Genomic DNA, 18580 nt, shown 5'->3' with positions numbered 1-18580 from the left:
ATGCGATAGGTCTCGCATTTGCGAGATTTTCAGCTATTGGCATTTTAATTGAGAAAGCGTTTGTTTTATGTGTTTAAAAAACCTGCAATGATAAAAGGCATTGTTATTTACAATACCAATAGGTCAAATGTTTGAAAATGCGAGACCTATTGCATTGCAAATGCGTGTTTATGTGTTTGATTGAACCGAAACAGAGTAAGTCACGCTGTGAAATCCACAAGAATCTTTTAAAACACACATATATATATATATTCACTAAAAAAACATTATAGTTAGAAATTAGCATTTAAAAAACCTTGCAAATTCACTTAAAAAACTATAGGTTTCACACACGTTATAGTTAGGAATTAGCATTTTAAAAACCTTGCAAATTCACTGAAAAAACCATAGGTTTAATACATGTTATAGTTAGCTGGACATTTCACTCTTAAAAAACCATTGAAATTCCCCCGTTATAGTTAGTTCAGCTAAATATAACTCGCGCGACCGCAATCCAATGCTGATGACGTTTTTTACGAGTGAAATGTCCAGCTAACTATAACATGTGTGAAACCTATGGATTTTTCAGTGAATTTGCAAGGTTTTTAAAATGCTAATTCCTAACTATAACGTGTGTGAAACCTATGGTCTTTTAAGTGAATTTGCAAGGTTTTTTAAATGCTAATATCTAACTATAACGTGTGTGAAACCTATGTTTTTTTAGTGAATTTGTAAGGTTTTTTAAATGCTAATTTATGTATGTATTATTATATTTTTTATATATTTATTTTACAATAAACTATCTATGTATATAGTTATCGATTGACTGTATCCTGTAATATGGAATGGCTCGTTTACATTTTTTTTTTTTTTTTTTAAGGGTTTTTCACCGTGCACGCACCCCTCGATTTTTTGAAAAAAAAATAAAATGTTTTTTTCACTTCGGGGTCCTTCAGGGACCCCCTGACAAAGGCTAGGGGGTCAGGAACTCTCTACCCTGCCCCCTTTTCACGTTCTCCACCTTTGTTTTTCACTGCCACACACAAAATGGCATCCGACACTTCCTGATTTCGACCGATTCGAATGTTGACTGACATCTAACCACCAATCAGAATTACGCTCGCGCACGGCACCGTGCGCGCACGGCGCGCGCATATAGATATTTATGTACTTTTAACTGCAATTTTCTCAGAAACTACTGAACAGATTGACACCATATATGCAAAAGGCACATCTCTGACCTGAGGACTACCTCTTTGCCAAATTTTAAGTAATTCAGCCGTTCGGGCTGTACCTTCGACTAAAGGTCCTATGGGAAAATGCATGGGGAAAATGCGATTTGGGACCCGCCTTTTTTCTCAGCCCCCGCTTGATGAATCACCCCGAGACTTTCAGGGTAGGAGCTGAGCGGAGCGCCCCATCAGTTTTGAGAATTTCGCGAGGATTCGTCAACCGGCGCCAAAGTTATTCAAAATAGAATATTCAGATTTCCTATGGGAACTCGGTCCTAACTATAACTATCTACTGGCGACAGAGCCATGCCACGCCACTATTTAAATATCCACAATGATCCTCTCAGATCATGAAACCGCACTCGCAGCAATTAACTGTGTTAACGAAACACGTCGGTTGTTCCTTCAATCTGGAGACCTTGCAAAATAAACTATTTGGGAAAGTTAATTGCTGCGAGTGCGGTTTCATGATCTGAGAGGATCGTTGTGGATATATATATATATATATATATATATATATATATATACATACACACATACATACATTAGATTAACATTTAAAGAACTCATTGCAAAGGTCAGACATAAATAATTAAGTGTGGTGCTATTAAAATGATGAACAGAGAAGTATAATCACGCCAAACAATCAATAAAACAAGCAAACTGGGACCACTATAAGGTGGGAATGAAGGAACAAAAGACTTCCTAGCTGCACTTATCCTTCAAACTACACTAGGTGAGAAGAATCTGCTTATACTCTGGCCTTCTCTCTGCTGAACCATGCGAGATTTGAAAGTTCAGTTTCCAAAAGATTACAGTTTCCGCTCTGTGAAATGTTGTATTGTCGTCAAGGCAAAAGATGTGGAAAAAATAAAGCATCTACACAAAAAAAAATTAAAATATCATATTTGGGACTTTAAAATTAGCAGCTGCTTTGGGTGGCTCTTGACGACATTCCTGTGAAACCAAAACCAATTGACAGTGTGGAGGGTTGTGCCAAGGATCTTTTGTATATGCCCTACGACCGAAAATCTGCAAGGCTTAGAATGGGCACCTCCTGTCCGTGTCAACCGTAACACCATGTTGGCACCCCTGGACATGCTGTCTACACATAATCAATATCAGTGTGTTAACTGTATTATTCAATGGAAGAAACCAATACTAGAAAACTCAGACTACACTAAATGTTCACACAAAAGCCCGGGGGGCGCTAGAGGGCACACGACAAGATGGCCGCTCCCTAGAGCAGCTCCGTCGGTCGAGCCCATTATTCATCAAAATCCTGCAGTCCTACTGAAGAAAACGGCCTCAAACTCAACAATCCGAGTGTCGGAAGTTCTTAGGCACTTGTGGAGTGAGGAAGATTTGCTGTACAGGCTGCTTTGGCGGTGGCTGCGCGGGCGAGTGTCTGGGCCTGTTTTGCCCCATTGGTGGCCTGCACCCCGATCTGGGAGACTGTGCACCGTGTGTGCTCCCCCTGCAATACACCGGGCGGGTGCCTGGAACCAGCTTGCCGTTATGTGAGATAGCACTACGGCGCGGCACGCGGAGCGAGCTGCGTGGACCTGCCGGTGAGCCCAGCGGCACTCTGTGTTCTCCATCAAAGCTGCTATTTCGGGCGGGCGGCCGGCATCACTGTTCACCACACCACACAATATCGGCCCCTCTGCCCTAAGGTACATCGCAGGCTAAACATGCTGCTTTTTCTAACGCGGTAGCCTTGATAGTTGCAGAGGGTACCGGTGAGCACTGCGGAGGCCTGGGGTTTCTCTGGAGAACTTCGGTGGGGCCAATTTCCCTCACACAGCTCGGCCCACCTCGGAGTGGTACGGATCTCTCAACAGCGTGCTGCGGTGTGGGGACAGCAACTGCGCATTCCTACCGGCCTACTTCCCGCGTTGTGACTGACCGCCTCGCCGTGCAGAGGCGTGGCGTGGGCCCCATCTCCCATCACGATCTTTGACAGGCCCCGATGTGCACAGCCATCCCACGGTGGTTTGGACACCTAACGCCGCCCTTACCTGCTGACTTCCTGCTGTTGTTGTCCATACCTCTTCTCTGTCCAACGTCCACTCTTCCAACTCCCGGGCCTTACTTGGTGGCACCCCACATCTCTCCTATATGCCCCTGTGAGTACAGCGCTGGATTAAGACCGCTGCAAACCCAGCATTCTCACCACTTACCCTGTGCCAACCTGGAGGCGCTAACTACGAGCCGCTCTGACCAGTGTCCATCCAGCAACACGTCGTGATTGCACGGGAGATCTACTCTAGCTCCTTGGACCTTTGGCTGGGTCACACTACCTCACTCTGTGCACAGCAGTAAGTCAGTTCATATAGCTGACCCTTCTGCGGTACAACCCTTATCGGCCTTGCTGTCTGCTGGAGCGGTGCACGCTGCACCCTGGCCCACGTGTGAGGTATCGGCATCGCTGGAAGCGGATTCTGCCAGACGCGACTGGGTCTAACTTCTGTTCCAGGCCACTTGTATGGCTGATTTGCACGGTTGCTCGCTAAGTGACACCCCCAAACATCTGCATTAACTCAGCGTTCCAAAATGGGGAATCCGGACCGGAATCAGACGCATCTCACTTTTGCATCATGGCGCGGTGGCAAGGCGGCTCAGCACGCTGCCTCAGACTCCGAGGCGAACGCACCCGCCGACCAACTGTCCAATATAGATAAGACCCTGCTCGCGGTGCAGACCAGTCTGCAAACAATAGATAGGAAGATCGACCACCTCAACCTGCATATAGACCATATGTCCACAAAGTTAGATAAACACGCCATGAGACTGGGAGAGGCGGAAGGTCATATTTCTATGGCGGAGGATGGCTTACGGCAGGCTACAGCAAAGACGGCCTCGATGGTGATTCAAGCCCGCAATGAGGATTTGGAGGCTAGGTCCCGGTGCAAGAACAGCCGCGTCACGGGCCTGCCAGAATCTACGAATACTGGGCGGCTGGAAACCTTCATGGAATGCCTACTCCAAGGAATCTTTGGTGCGGAGAACCTGTCTCCCGTCCTCATAGTGGAAAGGGCCCATGGATCTCTTGCCGCCCGTCCGTCTCCTGGAGCACCGCCACGTCCCATCATCGCGCGCTTGCTTAATTATAGGGACCGGGACACCGTCCTACGGCTGGCGTGTGAAAAAGGCACCATCACACATGAGGGTAATACCCTCGCATTCTATCCTGATTTTACAAGTGCTGTCCAGGAGGCACGACGTGAATACCAGTCTGTAAAGAAGATCCTTATCGCAGAACAAATCCCTTATGCAATGATATACCCAGCACGACTGCGCATCGAGGTTAACGGAAAACAGAGGATTTTCACCAACCCTAAATTTGTGATGGACTTTGCCAAAACCCTCAAACGTCACAGACGAGACTCTCCTGGCCCAGCAGAAGATGACGGAGGAGGGACTGGTGCGGCGGGCAAGTGACTTTGCTGTGTGGCATGGACGACTGGTCCCTTTTCTATCGCCCGTTCTCCGCCGCACCCCGACTGGTTACCCACCCTGCACTTGACGGAGGATGATCCAGACAGATGAGCTGCGGACTTCTCCAGGACATTTGCAGTGTTCAGATAAGATTTTATGCTTTCATTCTAGTTTACGCTGATTTCAAGGTTGCTCAGGCCGTTATATATTACTGGTGACTGGTATAAACTGAAAGATTATCCTTTGATGTTCAGACCACCACTTTTGCCTTGCCACTGTATTAGTATCTCTCAGGCACCGGAGTGGCCTTATGTGGGCCTCTTATGTATTCACTGCACAGGCAGGACTATAAAAACCTTTTGGCTCGACCACCTCTCGTAGAACTGGGAGGAGATATGTGCTCCGGTGTCCCCCTCATGGGCGTTCCCCACTCTGGTTTATGCATTCCAGAACTGTTATAGGTTGTTGAGGTTGGCTTTGGCGTGTTGGGGATGCCAAAGTGGGTGGGGGGTTGTGGCAGGAGGAGGGGATGGGGGGTTATTGTTTTCGCATCACATTTCTTTCAGGCACTCACAAACTCCCACGTCGTCTATATGTTCCACCTGAACACATCAGAATGACAGTGCAGTAATAACCGGTGTCACTTGGAATGTCCGGGGTCTAAATTCACCCAAAAAGGTCTGTCAATCCTTAGCCTATTTGATCGCCACGACATCCACATTGCCCTTATCCAAGAAACACATTTAACCATACAAACAGATGTCCACATTGGGGGGCGCTGGGCCGGTTATCGTCTGGCTTCCTCCTACTCTTCCTACTTCCGTGGGGTACTCACACTTGTTAAGCAAAATCTCTCCTTCACCATGATCCACACGTGTGTAGACCATGATGGACGATATGCCATAGTGCTTGGAAAGTTAGAAGGCAGACTCATCACTATAGTTAACACCTACGGTCCCAACATCGACGACCTTGGCCTTTATGAACGTATAATTTCCACTTTGCGAGACTGGCCCGACGTCGTAATACTGTGGGGTGGAGATTTAAATACACACCTCGACCCCACTAAAGACAAGTCGAGTGCACGGGACGGCCAATCCCCTAGGGCTGCCGCGGTTATACGGGAGGGAATGGCGGAGCTGGGCCTACTGGACATCTGGCGACATCACAACACCTACACACTGCAGGGTACGCATGTTTCTACAGCGCATAACAGCTTGTCCCACCTTGATTACTGGTTAATTAGCGAGCATGCGGGAGGCTGGGTAACAGAAATTCATAGCTTACCCTGCACCCTATCGAACCACAACCCGGTGCTACTCACCTTGCAGATCCCAAGGGCCATGCCCCGCTCCTTTATGTGGCGCTTCCACCCAGAAGCGTTACTTGACCCGCTATATATCGCAACCATCCGAGAAGCAATTGTACATTACTTTAGCCCAAATAGCGACTCAGTAGATAGTGCTATGACCCTTTGCGAGGCGTTCAAGGCCACCATTCGTGGTATTTGTATCAGCACAATGGCTGGTATCCTGCGTGATCTACGCGGACTGCTAACCAGGATAGAAGCTACGTTGCACGAACTTGAGGGGAATACGAACTCTTTCCATCTACCCCACTTCCCGCCTCTATTAAAGAGTCTGTGATCGAATATAACGCCCTCGCTGAGGAAGAAACGCGCTATATATGCAGACGTTCTGTGGCCCGCGCATACGGTGAAAGTGGTCGCCCAGGACGTAATCTAGCTTCCAAGATCACTCTGTGCACCCATAAACATATCATCACCAAAATAACAAATGACGATGAACACGATCATTACCCCACCTCAGACATTGCTGAGCAGTTTTTCAGAACATACGCCACTCTGTACACGTCGCAGGGGGAGGTGGGTCCTCATGAACTGGACGAGTACCTTTCGGATGTGGCCCTTGCGTGGCTCACGCAAAATCAGCGGGACTTCCTTAGTTAACCGATTACAGAAGAGGAAGTGCGAGCGGCCATCAAGACACTCCCCAATAAAAAAGCTCTGGGACCTGATGGATTCCCCAGCGAATTCTATAAGGAGTACGCCGTGGAAATCACGCCATACATTCTGAAAATGTATGCCGAGGCCTATGACTCTGGTATACTGCCCCCTACCTTGCAGGAAGCCCTCATTATCACCCTCCTTAAAAAAGATAAACCGCAGTCCCGTTGTGACTCGTACAGGCCACTGTCACTTATAAACACCGATGTTAAAATTCTGGCCAAGATATTAGCTACAAGGCTGCAACCCCTTATGCCTCTACTCGGTCTCCCAGATCAGTCAGGTTTTATTCCTACCAGATCAACCTCTCACAATCTGCATATGATTTTCGCCATGTTTCACATACTCGACCCTGGTCTACAGGCAGCGGCGGTGATGCACGATACAGCCAAAGCCTTTGATTCGATGGAATGGAGTTATTTATACTGCATCCTGTGGTGCATGGGGTTTCCACCCCTGTTTATTGGGTTGATTCAATTATTATACACTGACCCCGTAGCCTGAATTCGCGTAGAAGGTTACACATCAGACCTCATCACAATCACCTAAGGCACGAGGCAAGGTTGCCCTCTCTCTTCACTCCTATTCTCGCTAACCCTTGAACCGCTAGCCTGTATCATTCGGCAACGCCATAGAGCTTCAGCCCTCCCCTTTGTTCACCGCCCAGTAAACATCTCCATGTATGCGGATGATATGTTGCTCTTTGTCAGGGAGCCGCAAACATATCTGACGGCCATCTTGCGGGAATATATTCGATTCAGTCGTTTTTCTGGCTTACTAATTAATTGGGCTAAATCGGTGGTGGTGCCGTTGACCGCATGCACTCAGCCTCAAGATCTGGAATTCCTGCTCATGTGGGCCACTGATCCCATGAAATATTTGGGCGTGTGGGTACACCGCGACCCAGACATAGTTATTCGAGAAAACTATGGCGTGGCGTACGCGGTCCTAGAACAACAGGTTACCAGATGGATTAAACTTCCATGATCCCTAGCCGACCGGATAGCCCTCGTAAAAATGGTTGTACTGCCCAAACTTTTATACCTGATTTGTAACATACCAATCACACTCACCCAGCATTGTTTTCAAACCTTGCGCTCCTTGCTTCTTCGACTGATCTGGAGGGGCAAGCAAGCCCGGGTCAACTGGAACACACTCACTCCAAGTTACAAAGAGGGCGGTTTTAGCGTGCCTGATCTGTATTTATATTATTTATGCACACATGCCCACTGTTCACACTATTGGCTTGGTACGCATGACTTTATACCCCATATTGCGGTTGAAGATGGAGCTGCACACCCCATACCTCTGCGGTCTATACTCTCTCACAATCGCAGGCATACCCCCCGCAATGAAATTAATACCATCAACACTACTATAACATCATGGCACACGTTAGGCCGCTTAGCTGGGAAGCTTCCACTCTACTCGCCATTGTTGCCAACTGCTTACCATTTGGTCCTCTCGGTCACACATGACAAGGGGACGTTAAACACTCTCAAATTAGCCGGGATTACCCATATGCGTAACTTATATGTGAATGGTACCTTCGTCTCAGACGCTGATCTCAACTATATACAGAACAAAACCCCTCTATTTCATTTCGCATTTCATAGACTCAAAAAAGCGTTACAGGCCCACATTTCTTCATTTCCAGCAGAGCCACCTACACTGCAGACGCTACATACACTACTTGTTGCTCCTACGCGTCACAAACTCATCACTAAACTATATGAAAGCGCCCAAGCTGAAAAACTTGTCCCCCCCAAGCAGAAGCCTGGAAAAATGGAATGTGTATTTATCACACAGGCGGACTGGGAATATTTCTGCCAACTGACGGAAGGCTTGACTTCCAACAGGAACCTCCGTATTATTCATTTTAATTACTTGCACCCGACCTATCACACCCCTCAGAGATTATTTCAATATGGCCTGCGAGATGCCGATATATGTAAAAGATGCCAGGGCACGGGAGCTTATTTTTAACACTTAGCCTTGGCATGCCCTGGGGTTGCCGAGTTTTGGGCTGAGGTAACGAGCAAACTGTCCAGAATAGTCAACGTGACTGTGCAATGCACCCCACACATTTGTCTGCTGCCATTTCTGAAGGGAGTAATGGGCAAGTTTGTAACAGTGGCTTTGCTTCTTGCGGTGAGTGGCACTTTCCTGGGACTGTACGGTAAAACCCCAAAGTACCCTCTGGCTTAAAGACTTAATTTATTGCTGTGACAACGTAGTACTATATGCGGAGGATCTCCCCTCTACCTCTAGACCCCATGACATATGGGAACCACTGTTACACTATCTGAGATATGTGGAACACTGTGAGACTAATGACTAACTGGGATAATGCATTTAGATTGTCACTATATTCACTGTGTAATGCCTGTTCTGCTGTAGTATGTACATGTTCATCACTGTCATATATATGTGATCGATGTTGCAACTCTTGCATAATCACACTGTATACTGTTATGCCAACTTACTGCATACTGTTTGAGAAAATCCAATAAAAAAAAAAATGTTCACACAAAAGCCCATCAAGGGGTACCTGGGATCTGATTCCATGAAGCAAGTTGGCCACCCCAGAAGGTGTGTAATCAAATATAAATGACGAGTGTTTAAATCCAAAGTTATTTACGGGTTGATAACAAGATAAAAGATACAGGTTTGCAAGTTTTCACATAGTACCAGCAGCTGTGATAGTCTTTCTTATAGTGTACAAGAAAGGAGATTGTGTCTGAAATAGGTCTATTTACAAGCCTCATAAACATCAGACATTAGGGTATACAAAGAAGTTAGAAATTATGAGACAAACCAGCAATTTCTTTCTCATTTGGTAGCCACTTTTTCTCTTCTCTCAATTTATCCTACATAAGGAAGAACATTCCTGCTTTAGTCCTGTACAAAGGGCAGCTGTTCATCTCTGCTATAGTCTTTCTTTCCTTTCTATTGCTTTTTAACATACGTGTAGGATCCGTCTCTGTTAAGGAGTTGCTACGCCATCATCACAGAGAAGTGGAAAGTCATGCCGTCTTTGATGATGCCATGTGCATCAGCAGCCCACATAGGCACCCGCGCCCAATCTCTGCTGGATCGTTGGATTGTTGCATGGCATGCAGATTAGTCCAATACAAACTTCAGCTCATTCTCAATTTACGCCACCATGTAAAATCACAAGAGTCAAAGCATGTGTTCTACTGTCACAGAATGACAATGGATGATGGAGCACCACGTTAATAGTCACCGGTATTGCCTTGTTGATATACTCATCCTGTTGACATAAATGGTTTTAAACACACAAAAGGTGATGGGAGGAATGCTTGCAAATAGTTTAACAACAGACAATCTCTCTGGGTAGCATTCCGAACCATCGTTTTTCGCCCACTGGGCTACTCCAGCCAGATAACCACCCTATGCGCATCAGTACTGACACTGCCCCTCATGAAACACTTCATCCCAAAGTGCCAGGCAACGCCCTCTCTTGAAGGGAAAACAAACAACCCCAGAACAGTTTGGACCTTGTTAGTCCTTATCACTGTGGTACAGGTTGGATCCTGTGATTCAGTGAGCAAGGGACCCAAGTCTAAGCAGACCCTTGGCCACTTTGGCCGTCAAATGAAAGGCACAAAATTTTATGGGAGGGTTTGTGGCAGGTCAGGGTCATTAATAGGACAAACAGGCCCAAAGCATATTGACTTCAGGACAAAAATGGCACCAAGGGTCACTGCCACCTAATGTCAACAGTGTAGGCAAGTCTAACAACACTTGGACATCTGTCTTCTCTCATGGGCTTCTCCATTCCATGGCTGAAGGTCTCCTGCGGTCTGGGACTGGAGGCCCCACTGTGACAGCTGAAATCATGAGGTACATTTCAAAATGCACTGGGGTGAACGGCAGGCTAAGCAGATCATACACCCTGCAGACAACTTGCGACGAGATGAAAGCTGGATGCTAGTGGTTGTTGTAGGATGCTCCTTAAGAGTCCACATAAAACCCAATGTAGTAATACTACAGGGGACAGTAATTACCAATGGCCTCATCTGTAACTGACTGCACTTCTTCATTTTTTGCCAATTGCCCACCCAAGTGGAGTTAACGATTCCACATGAGCAAACATTGGTTGTACACCTGATTTAAAGATTGGGAAATAAGTTTTCTGGCGGATTGATATCCCACACACAGGTGTACAGTTTTGGGAGAGAGAAAGATAGAGAAAAAGAGAGAGAGGGAGTAAAAGAGAAAGAAAGAGAGAAAGTGAGTAAAAGAAAGCAAGAGTAAAAGAGAAAGTGAGAGAAAGCGAGCGAGTAAAAGAGAAAGCGAGAGAGTAAAAGAGAAAGCGAGCGAGAATAAAAGAAAGCGAGCGAGAATAAAAGAGAAGAGAAAGCGAGAGAGAATAAAAGAGAAAGCGAGAGAGTAAAAGAGAAAGCAAGAGAGTAAAAGAGTAAAAGAGATAGCAAGAGAGTAAAAGAAAGCAGGAGAGTGAAAGAAAGTGAGAGAGAAAGGGAGCGAGTAAAAGAGAAAGTGAGAGAGAGTAAAAGAGAAAGCGAGAGAGAGTAAAGAGAAAACAATAGAGTGTAAAAGAGAAAGCGAGAGAGTGTAAAAATGTTGACCTTAACCTAATATACAAGCCAGTGCGTGAAGGCTGCCAAGGGCTGTGCTGTGAATTGCTAAGGTCAGTACTGCCTGTGCGACACCCCAAGAAAGAAAAAATAACTTTCAAATGCCACTGCCTCTAAACTCACCACCTCGACAGAGGGGGCATTTTAATAGCTTTCCCACCACACTGTCAGTGCCACAGGAAAGCATCACGGGAGGCAAGAGAAAAAAGTGCGGATGTTTTTTTTTTGTGAGGCGCAGGCTTTTCCCTCACAACTCACTCCGAATTGGACGGCAAGCCCCTTTGCACCCAAACGGGGATTTTCAGAAACTGGTTATGAAGCCCTGAGCATCACGAGCGCGGAATGCGTATACACAAGGAGTGAGAAAGTGACAAATGACAGGGAAGTTAGAGTCAGAAATAGCAGTGAGTCACCAGACAGATTTCTACAAGCCCTGCAACATTGCCGAGTTAGCAATCACCATGGCTGACAGTAAGTACTGCAGGGCCCGGCCCCGACTGATGCCTCCACATTTACACATCCCTTCCCTGACACGTCCGTACAGTGGTGCCTACCGAGCCAGTACAGAGACGCCTATACAGCAGGGCCCTCACACAAATACGTCTTTTAGGAGTTTATAATAAACCACAACCTGGGACGTGAAAACAGGCATCCAAATAACATTTTGCAGACAGTAAAAAGGACACTTTTCAGCCACTTGGAGTAAACATGCGTGGGTGAGTCCACAGAAGCTCTACGGGCAGGACCCGAGAGTCTTATGAGCCCCAGACACGGACTTAACAGGGACCTGAGCCTCGGGCAAAGTCAACGGAGCCTGAGAAATTAGTCCCCTATCGGTACATACACCCATGCAATAGAAACACCTGGAACGCTTTGTAGTCTCGCAAAGTGCAACGAACTAGAAGATCATGTATGTAGCCTACAAGCCCTGCAGGACATTCAAACTTATTATTAACCGCAGTGATTCAGATATTTGAAAACAAATCGACACCCATTATAGAAACTAAGTTAAGATCGGAAGTAGTGTTTAAGGTACTACCGTAAAAGCACCAGTACTGCTGCACTAAGTATTTCTGACTAATTTCTTGTGTTTTTGGTGAGAACTGCCATGAAATTAAAAATAAATAAAATAAATTCGCACGTAATCGCTAATAGTGGTTGCACGTGACTCCACCAACTTCTGTCAGGATAATTAGACCACGCATGTGTTGTCGGTCTTACCATTCGAGCTTCTTTCTCCCGAGGCCACTGACCGCGGAGGCCACCATAGGGGAAGAGATCTAGAAATCTAGGATCTGTGCCGTACACGTGCACATTTCCTGTCGGGCGTGCACATCTACTGTCCTGAAACGCCGAAAGGGGAGAGGCCATGCGCGCGCACATCGCCTGTCCAGGCGCGCACATGGTTTGTCTCCCTTCGGCACCAAGCCGACGACAATAGAGTCTCGCCAAGGCGAAGTAGCGCATGCGCGTTCGCTAGGCGAGACCTAAAAACATATATTCAGGGGTGCAAGTTAGAATTTAGGTCACACTACAGCTTTAAACTTTTTTTATTCAATCTCAATAAACAATTCCTTGCTTCTTTTATTGCAGAATCTCTTAGCTGAAAAGGTGGAACAAATGATGGAATGGAGCTCCAGGCGCTCAGTCATCCGAATGAATGGAGATAAATTCCGGAGGTTTGTTAAAGCGCCGCCACGCAACTACTCTGTAATCGTAATGTTCACTGCTCTCCAGCCTCAGAGACAGTGTTCTGTTTGCAGGTATGTATTAACTGTGTGCTCAACTTCCTTTGCTCCTGACTTCCGGTCTTCCTTCATAATTCTCACCCTTACTCATTTGCTTCCTTCCTTGTATATTTCCATATTAATTTCCTTTTTCCCCTTTTTCCACATCCTTGGTTCCACCGGTCTTCCTTCGTCTCCTCTCACGTGCTGCACTTACCTTCCTTCCACGTCCCTCTCCACTTTTTCTTCTTTCCTTCCCCCTTTTGTTTCTTTTTCGTCACCCGCTCCTTTCTTCCCTTCCTCTATCTTCTGTCCCTGGTTCCTCTCCTCCCTCCCTCCCTTCCTTCCTTCCTCACTCACTCCCTTCCTTCTTTCATCACTCCCTTCCTTTTTCACCCACCTTCTTTTCTCTGGGTAAAAGGGGTAGTCTATTTCATATGTAGTAACAGTCCGTAGACACTTTCCGGAGGTAGCATTTAACAATCTCCTTTATTTGAAGCCAATCACACTTAGTTTGTACATGTTTTAGATCATTATACTTAAGTATGGATCTTAGTAATAATGCCCAATGTGCAAATTAAGCAAACAGAAATATATATATATTTTTTTTAGACATTAAGGAAGCGTTTTAAATAATTTTCCATATACATCTGATGGGTATCGTCTTTACAAATATGAGCCTTTAGTTTTTGTTTACTCGCTCACCACTGCAAATACTAGAGGGATTTTGTAAGGTTTACCATAGTGCTCTTGAGTACAAACATCCCATACCCGTTCATGCCCCTTGTCTTTAAAGGCCCCCATCCCCAGCAGACCCAGCAGTCACCTTTTATGAATACCTTGTTGATCACCCTTTTCATCTGCACTCACATTTATATTTCCATAAGTTTTTTCTTTGATGGAGAAGCCATTTGTTTCCTACCCCTCGCTTCTTACATTCTTACCTTCAGTTGTCTCCTTATCCGTCCTTATTACCCCCACTGTTCTCGGTTTTCTTCTCGCAAATTGATTCTCATCTGCATATACGATTCTGCTAAGTTGAGGGGGCAGGCCCACATGGTTCCACTATTTATAGCATGCTAGCTGTCTTGTGCTCCCCTAATGTGTTGGCAGCCTTTAAATGTTTAGCGCTGTGGGCACACTGTACCATTTGAAATATCTGCACCACAGTGGCACTCCCAATAATCGGCGGATCGTGGATGATGTTCACCATAAGCCAAAGAGGTAATGTGTCCCACAAGACAAGATTTAAAACACCATTACAGATACTGTCAGCTCTAGGTGGGGCAGTGAGAAGAGTTTGCTGCCTGTCCAATTGTGGCTGAGGGTCCATTCCAAATATTTTACAGTATTTGATATGTTCCCCTCATACTGGGCCCACTGATACTTCAGGTTTCACATCAGGGCCTGTATATGCCACCTCGAGCCCCAAAGCCTCAGATCTACTTTCACTGAGATCAGGACCGAGTCTGGGACATCAGTATCATAGCCTAAATGTCCTGATCTTGTTGTGATGAAGGTAAGGCCTGAAACTGCATTGTTTTCTGGATGGCTCAAATAAAAGGGAGTCTCTGCAAAGAAGTCTAGTGTGCCTTTTGCACGTTGATAGTGAACCCTAGCAATGTCAGAAGGTTTACTTTCTTCTGGAGGTGGTCTACAACTGACTTTAGTGAGCTTGCCTTCCTCAACCAGTCATTGAGGTTAGGGGAAACTGAAAACATCATCCTCTAAAGGTGTGCTGTGGTCAACACCATCATTTTCATGAAGAGCCACATGGCGCTGGTGAGGGTGAAGGAGAGCACTGCAAGTTGAACATTTTCCTGGCCCACCTTGAACCATAGGTGGGGGTCTATGGGACTACAGGATGGGTATGTGAAAGTAGGCATTCTGCAAGTCTAAAGCCACCATTCAGTCACCTGGAACTTGGGCGGATGGAACCTGGACATCTTTAATCCGTCCTTACACAAAATTTTCAGATGGCAGGTATCTAAAATGGGATGACGACCTCTGTTCTTCTTCACCACGATGAAATTGCAGGAGTAACAGTAAGTTCTTATTTCTGAGGCCAGGAGCCTCTCTAAAACCATTTGGCCTAAAAAGCCTACAATTATTGGAGCAAGATTGACAGTTGCTCCTCTGAAAGATTATTTGGTGTGGGCAGAAGTTGTGACTTGTCTAAGAAATGACAGTGCATAGCCTTGTTGACCGATCTGAAAGACCCACTTGTTGTGTGTTTTCTTGGAGGAAATGTTGGATCCAGTCTCCCTCAGGGTGGTATTATGCCATTAAGGGCAAATTAAAGTGGCTCGGTGGCTAATGCAGCAGGAGATTGGGAGTGTGCAGACCCTTGATGGCCTGTGTGTTGTCTGCTTCATGCCTGCTTCTGACCTAAAAGGAATTTGGGTGCCCGCTGCAGGACAGCGGTCCTTGATGTTGGTGCACCAAGCCTCTGGATTATTATTCAGAGCAGCAAAACTGTTAAGAGTACTGTTTTGCAGGGGTGGAAAGGCAAAAGGAATGTGCCATGGCCTGGCTCTAATTAAAGGGTTCTAATGCTGAATAGTCCTTTTCACCAAACAGGCAAAACCATTTGAATGGCATGTCCGTTAAAGAGGTTTTGATCTTGCCTGGGAAGCCCTTGGATCTCATCCAATCATGATGCGAATGCACCACACTAGTGCCAGCTGCTCCGCCCAGCTAGTCAACAGTGTCCAACCCGACCAGAGGATATATTTTGCAGCCTGGTGGTTTTACCCAGGTTGGTCCATAATTCCTCTGGGATTGCCGGCAAGATCTCGCCAACCATGGCGTATATAGCATGGGAATATCTCCACAGCAAAGAGCTGGCATTGAGTGATCAGAGTGCTAAGCTGGCAGAAGGAAAATTTGGCTTCCCAAATGCCTCAATTCGTTTTAACTGTCTGGTAGAGTCAAAGAGAATGAGTTAGGGTTCACCCTTCTCCTGGAAGACTGAACCACCAAACATCCTGGTGTTGGATGCTGTGTCAAATAGTCAGGGTCACCTTGCGCTATCCTGTGCCACCTGTTGTACTGCCTGTTCATTGGAGGACAGGAACAAGGGTCAGACCAGGTGACCTTTAGGGTGTCAGTCAGGGCTTTATAAAATGGAAGTGAGGGTTTGGATGAAATTTGCCCAGGATGCAGTATGTTAGTTTTAATTCCATAGTTGGAAGTTGTAAATCCAATACCTCCAATGTCAGTCCCATTACCACAGCAAAGGATGCACTCTCCTCTATTGATGGACCAGGGGGAGGACACAACCCTGTGTCCAACCCACTTGGCCTCCTCCAAATCCATTTGTTAATTGCCATCATTCTAGTTGGGGGGGGGAATAATCGCCAACATCTCTGTTGTCATCTCCAAAGGATGGTTGACGAGTTTCAAACCTGGTGGGCACTCAAAAACAATTGTGGGGGCAGCTCCTTTCTCACTGGAATTTGTGCCTGGGTGAGTAGCAGGACACCAGGAGCGTGCAGGCCCAGGTGTGTGCTATATCTGCCTGTGACATGGTGGACACCCATAGAAATTAAGTTCTGGGGCACAGCCCTGATGGTCATCCTGTCAGGTAGAAAAATATCTCCTGACACCCAAAACCTTTGTCCACTGTCTGGCAGCAATACACATTTTACCACAGCCATGAACAGTCAAGTGACACCGAACACTGGCAGAGAGGCACACTTGGCTCAGGCAGGAAAATTACAACTTTCTAAAAGTGCCATTTTCAAAATGGTAATCTAGAATGCGACCTGTCCATTGAGTTTGAATTTTAACTACCATTAAAGTGAGTTGTTGAATCATTTTCTAGTCATTTCCAAACTGAAATTAAGCAATATAAGGTGGTATAATGTTAACCCGAGTTTTCCTTTGGGAGAGCCAGCCTTACCACAGTGAAAAACTACTTTGGAGTTTTTTCACTGCCAGGACATTTAAAACATAAGTACACACACCCTACTTTAAAATCCTATGTGTCCTGTCCTATGGGCAAGTAGAACCTACTTTAGGGATGACTTCTAAGTATTAAAAAAGAAGGTTTAGGTCTGGCAAAATCTTTATGTTGCCAAGTCGAATTGGCAGTTTGAAAACTGTCTACCCAGGCTGTAGGGGCAGGCTTGGTGACATGCTTTGCTTTATCTATTTAGTGAAGGCACAATATGTGCTGCAGTGTTATAGGTAAGAGAAATATGCCAATCAGGAATGTAGACAAATTCAAGATGTTTTAGGGTCAGAGCACATGCGCCAGTGCGCTGAGTAAAAAAAAAACAGCAGCATCAATTCGGAAAAAATGGGTGCGACTATACAAATAGAGGTATTTTCCTACAGGCAGTTTTATCTTCTAAAGACTCATTGTCTAGGTATTTTGGTATGTGAGACTACTTGCATTAGTGCATGTTACAGACAATGTTTGTGGTAATATCAGGGAAATCAACAGTAAAAACTTGCCTACCAGACCATAAAGCAGGCCCATAAACCTCCAGAAATTCAGCCCACATTCTGATCTATCAGACCAACCTTCGGGCACTGCCTGAATGCCCTATAGGCCATTCTGACCCTGATTGCATCCCATGTTTTTTATTTATAACTTTTTTTTTTGGGTTGCATCTTCTGCTGTAATTTAGGGCTCATCGAATGCGATCTGGAATTGCCGAACAACTTTATGCTTACATTAATTATGTTATGTAAGGTTTTGACCATGTGAGATAGAAAGGAAGCATTTGCAGGGTGCATATTCCACATGCAGTTATACAAACTACATGGAGGATATGAGAAATCACAAATCAAAACAGCATAATTAATGAATAAAATGCCTGAATGTGAAGGTGAAGGGAAAATTTATATGTAGAGGTCTTACTGCCAAAACAAAACAAAAAAATTAGGCACTTCGGACATTCTAGTCATCTGGCTGCTGACTTTGCTATGGTAAACATCTTCCTAACATTGTCTGCAGAATTATCAGAAGTATATATTTTCACCATATTGACACTAATGTCACAAGCAATTAGCGGGTACTGTTCCTAAAGTTACACATTTTCCTCTGCCTCTTTTTGAGCTACTTTGCACAGTAGTTAGATGGATGTTAGGAATTTAAACCCGGAAGCTAAGGACAAACACATCTCTAAAAAATATTCTATTGTATATGATGAAAAATCTTGGTTCTCTATTGAGGAGCTTCATATGAATGAAAGGATTACCTAATTATACAGAATGAGTGTAACTTTCCCTTTAAATAATCTCTTCATCATACCGTTCATCATGTCATCCTCCAAGACTGGGAAGATTTAGGATTAAGGAGCCTAGGTTCATAACTAGAATTCATGTGCTGGAAGGTGTTAACGTTTTTCAAATTAATTTTTTGACTAAGTTTGGAAAGGTAGTCTAGCATTGGTCAATGAGGAGGCATCCTATTACAACCTAGTAACCAACATAGTACAGGCAGTTCTGAAAAAGTGACATGTTAGATTCTCAGTCCCTATGAAAGACATACAGGGTCCTATTTCTGGACTATGGGAGGACAATGTGATCCCAACTATTTTG

The 18580-nt window shown here is 45.4% G+C and overlaps 1 protein-coding gene across 2 annotated transcripts in view; it reads left to right on the top strand.

Moving 5' to 3' along the window:
• Positions 1–18580, top strand: part of TUSC3 (tumor suppressor candidate 3) — a 1613394-nt gene that overhangs the window by 548662 nt on the left and 1046152 nt on the right. For both annotated transcript variants that reach the window (XM_085643291.1, XM_085643292.1), the window contains exon 2: positions 12894–13063. In XM_085643291.1, the coding sequence (XP_085499417.1) occupies positions 12894–13063 (170 nt within the window). The remainder of the gene's footprint in view (positions 1–12893; positions 13064–18580) is intronic.

This window comes from Triturus cristatus, chromosome 2_2, assembly GCF_964204655.1.
Source record: "Triturus cristatus chromosome 2_2, aTriCri1.1, whole genome shotgun sequence".
Taxonomy (NCBI): Eukaryota; Metazoa; Chordata; class Amphibia; order Caudata; family Salamandridae; genus Triturus; species Triturus cristatus.
This window is presented reverse-complemented; position numbering and strand designations above follow the sequence as displayed.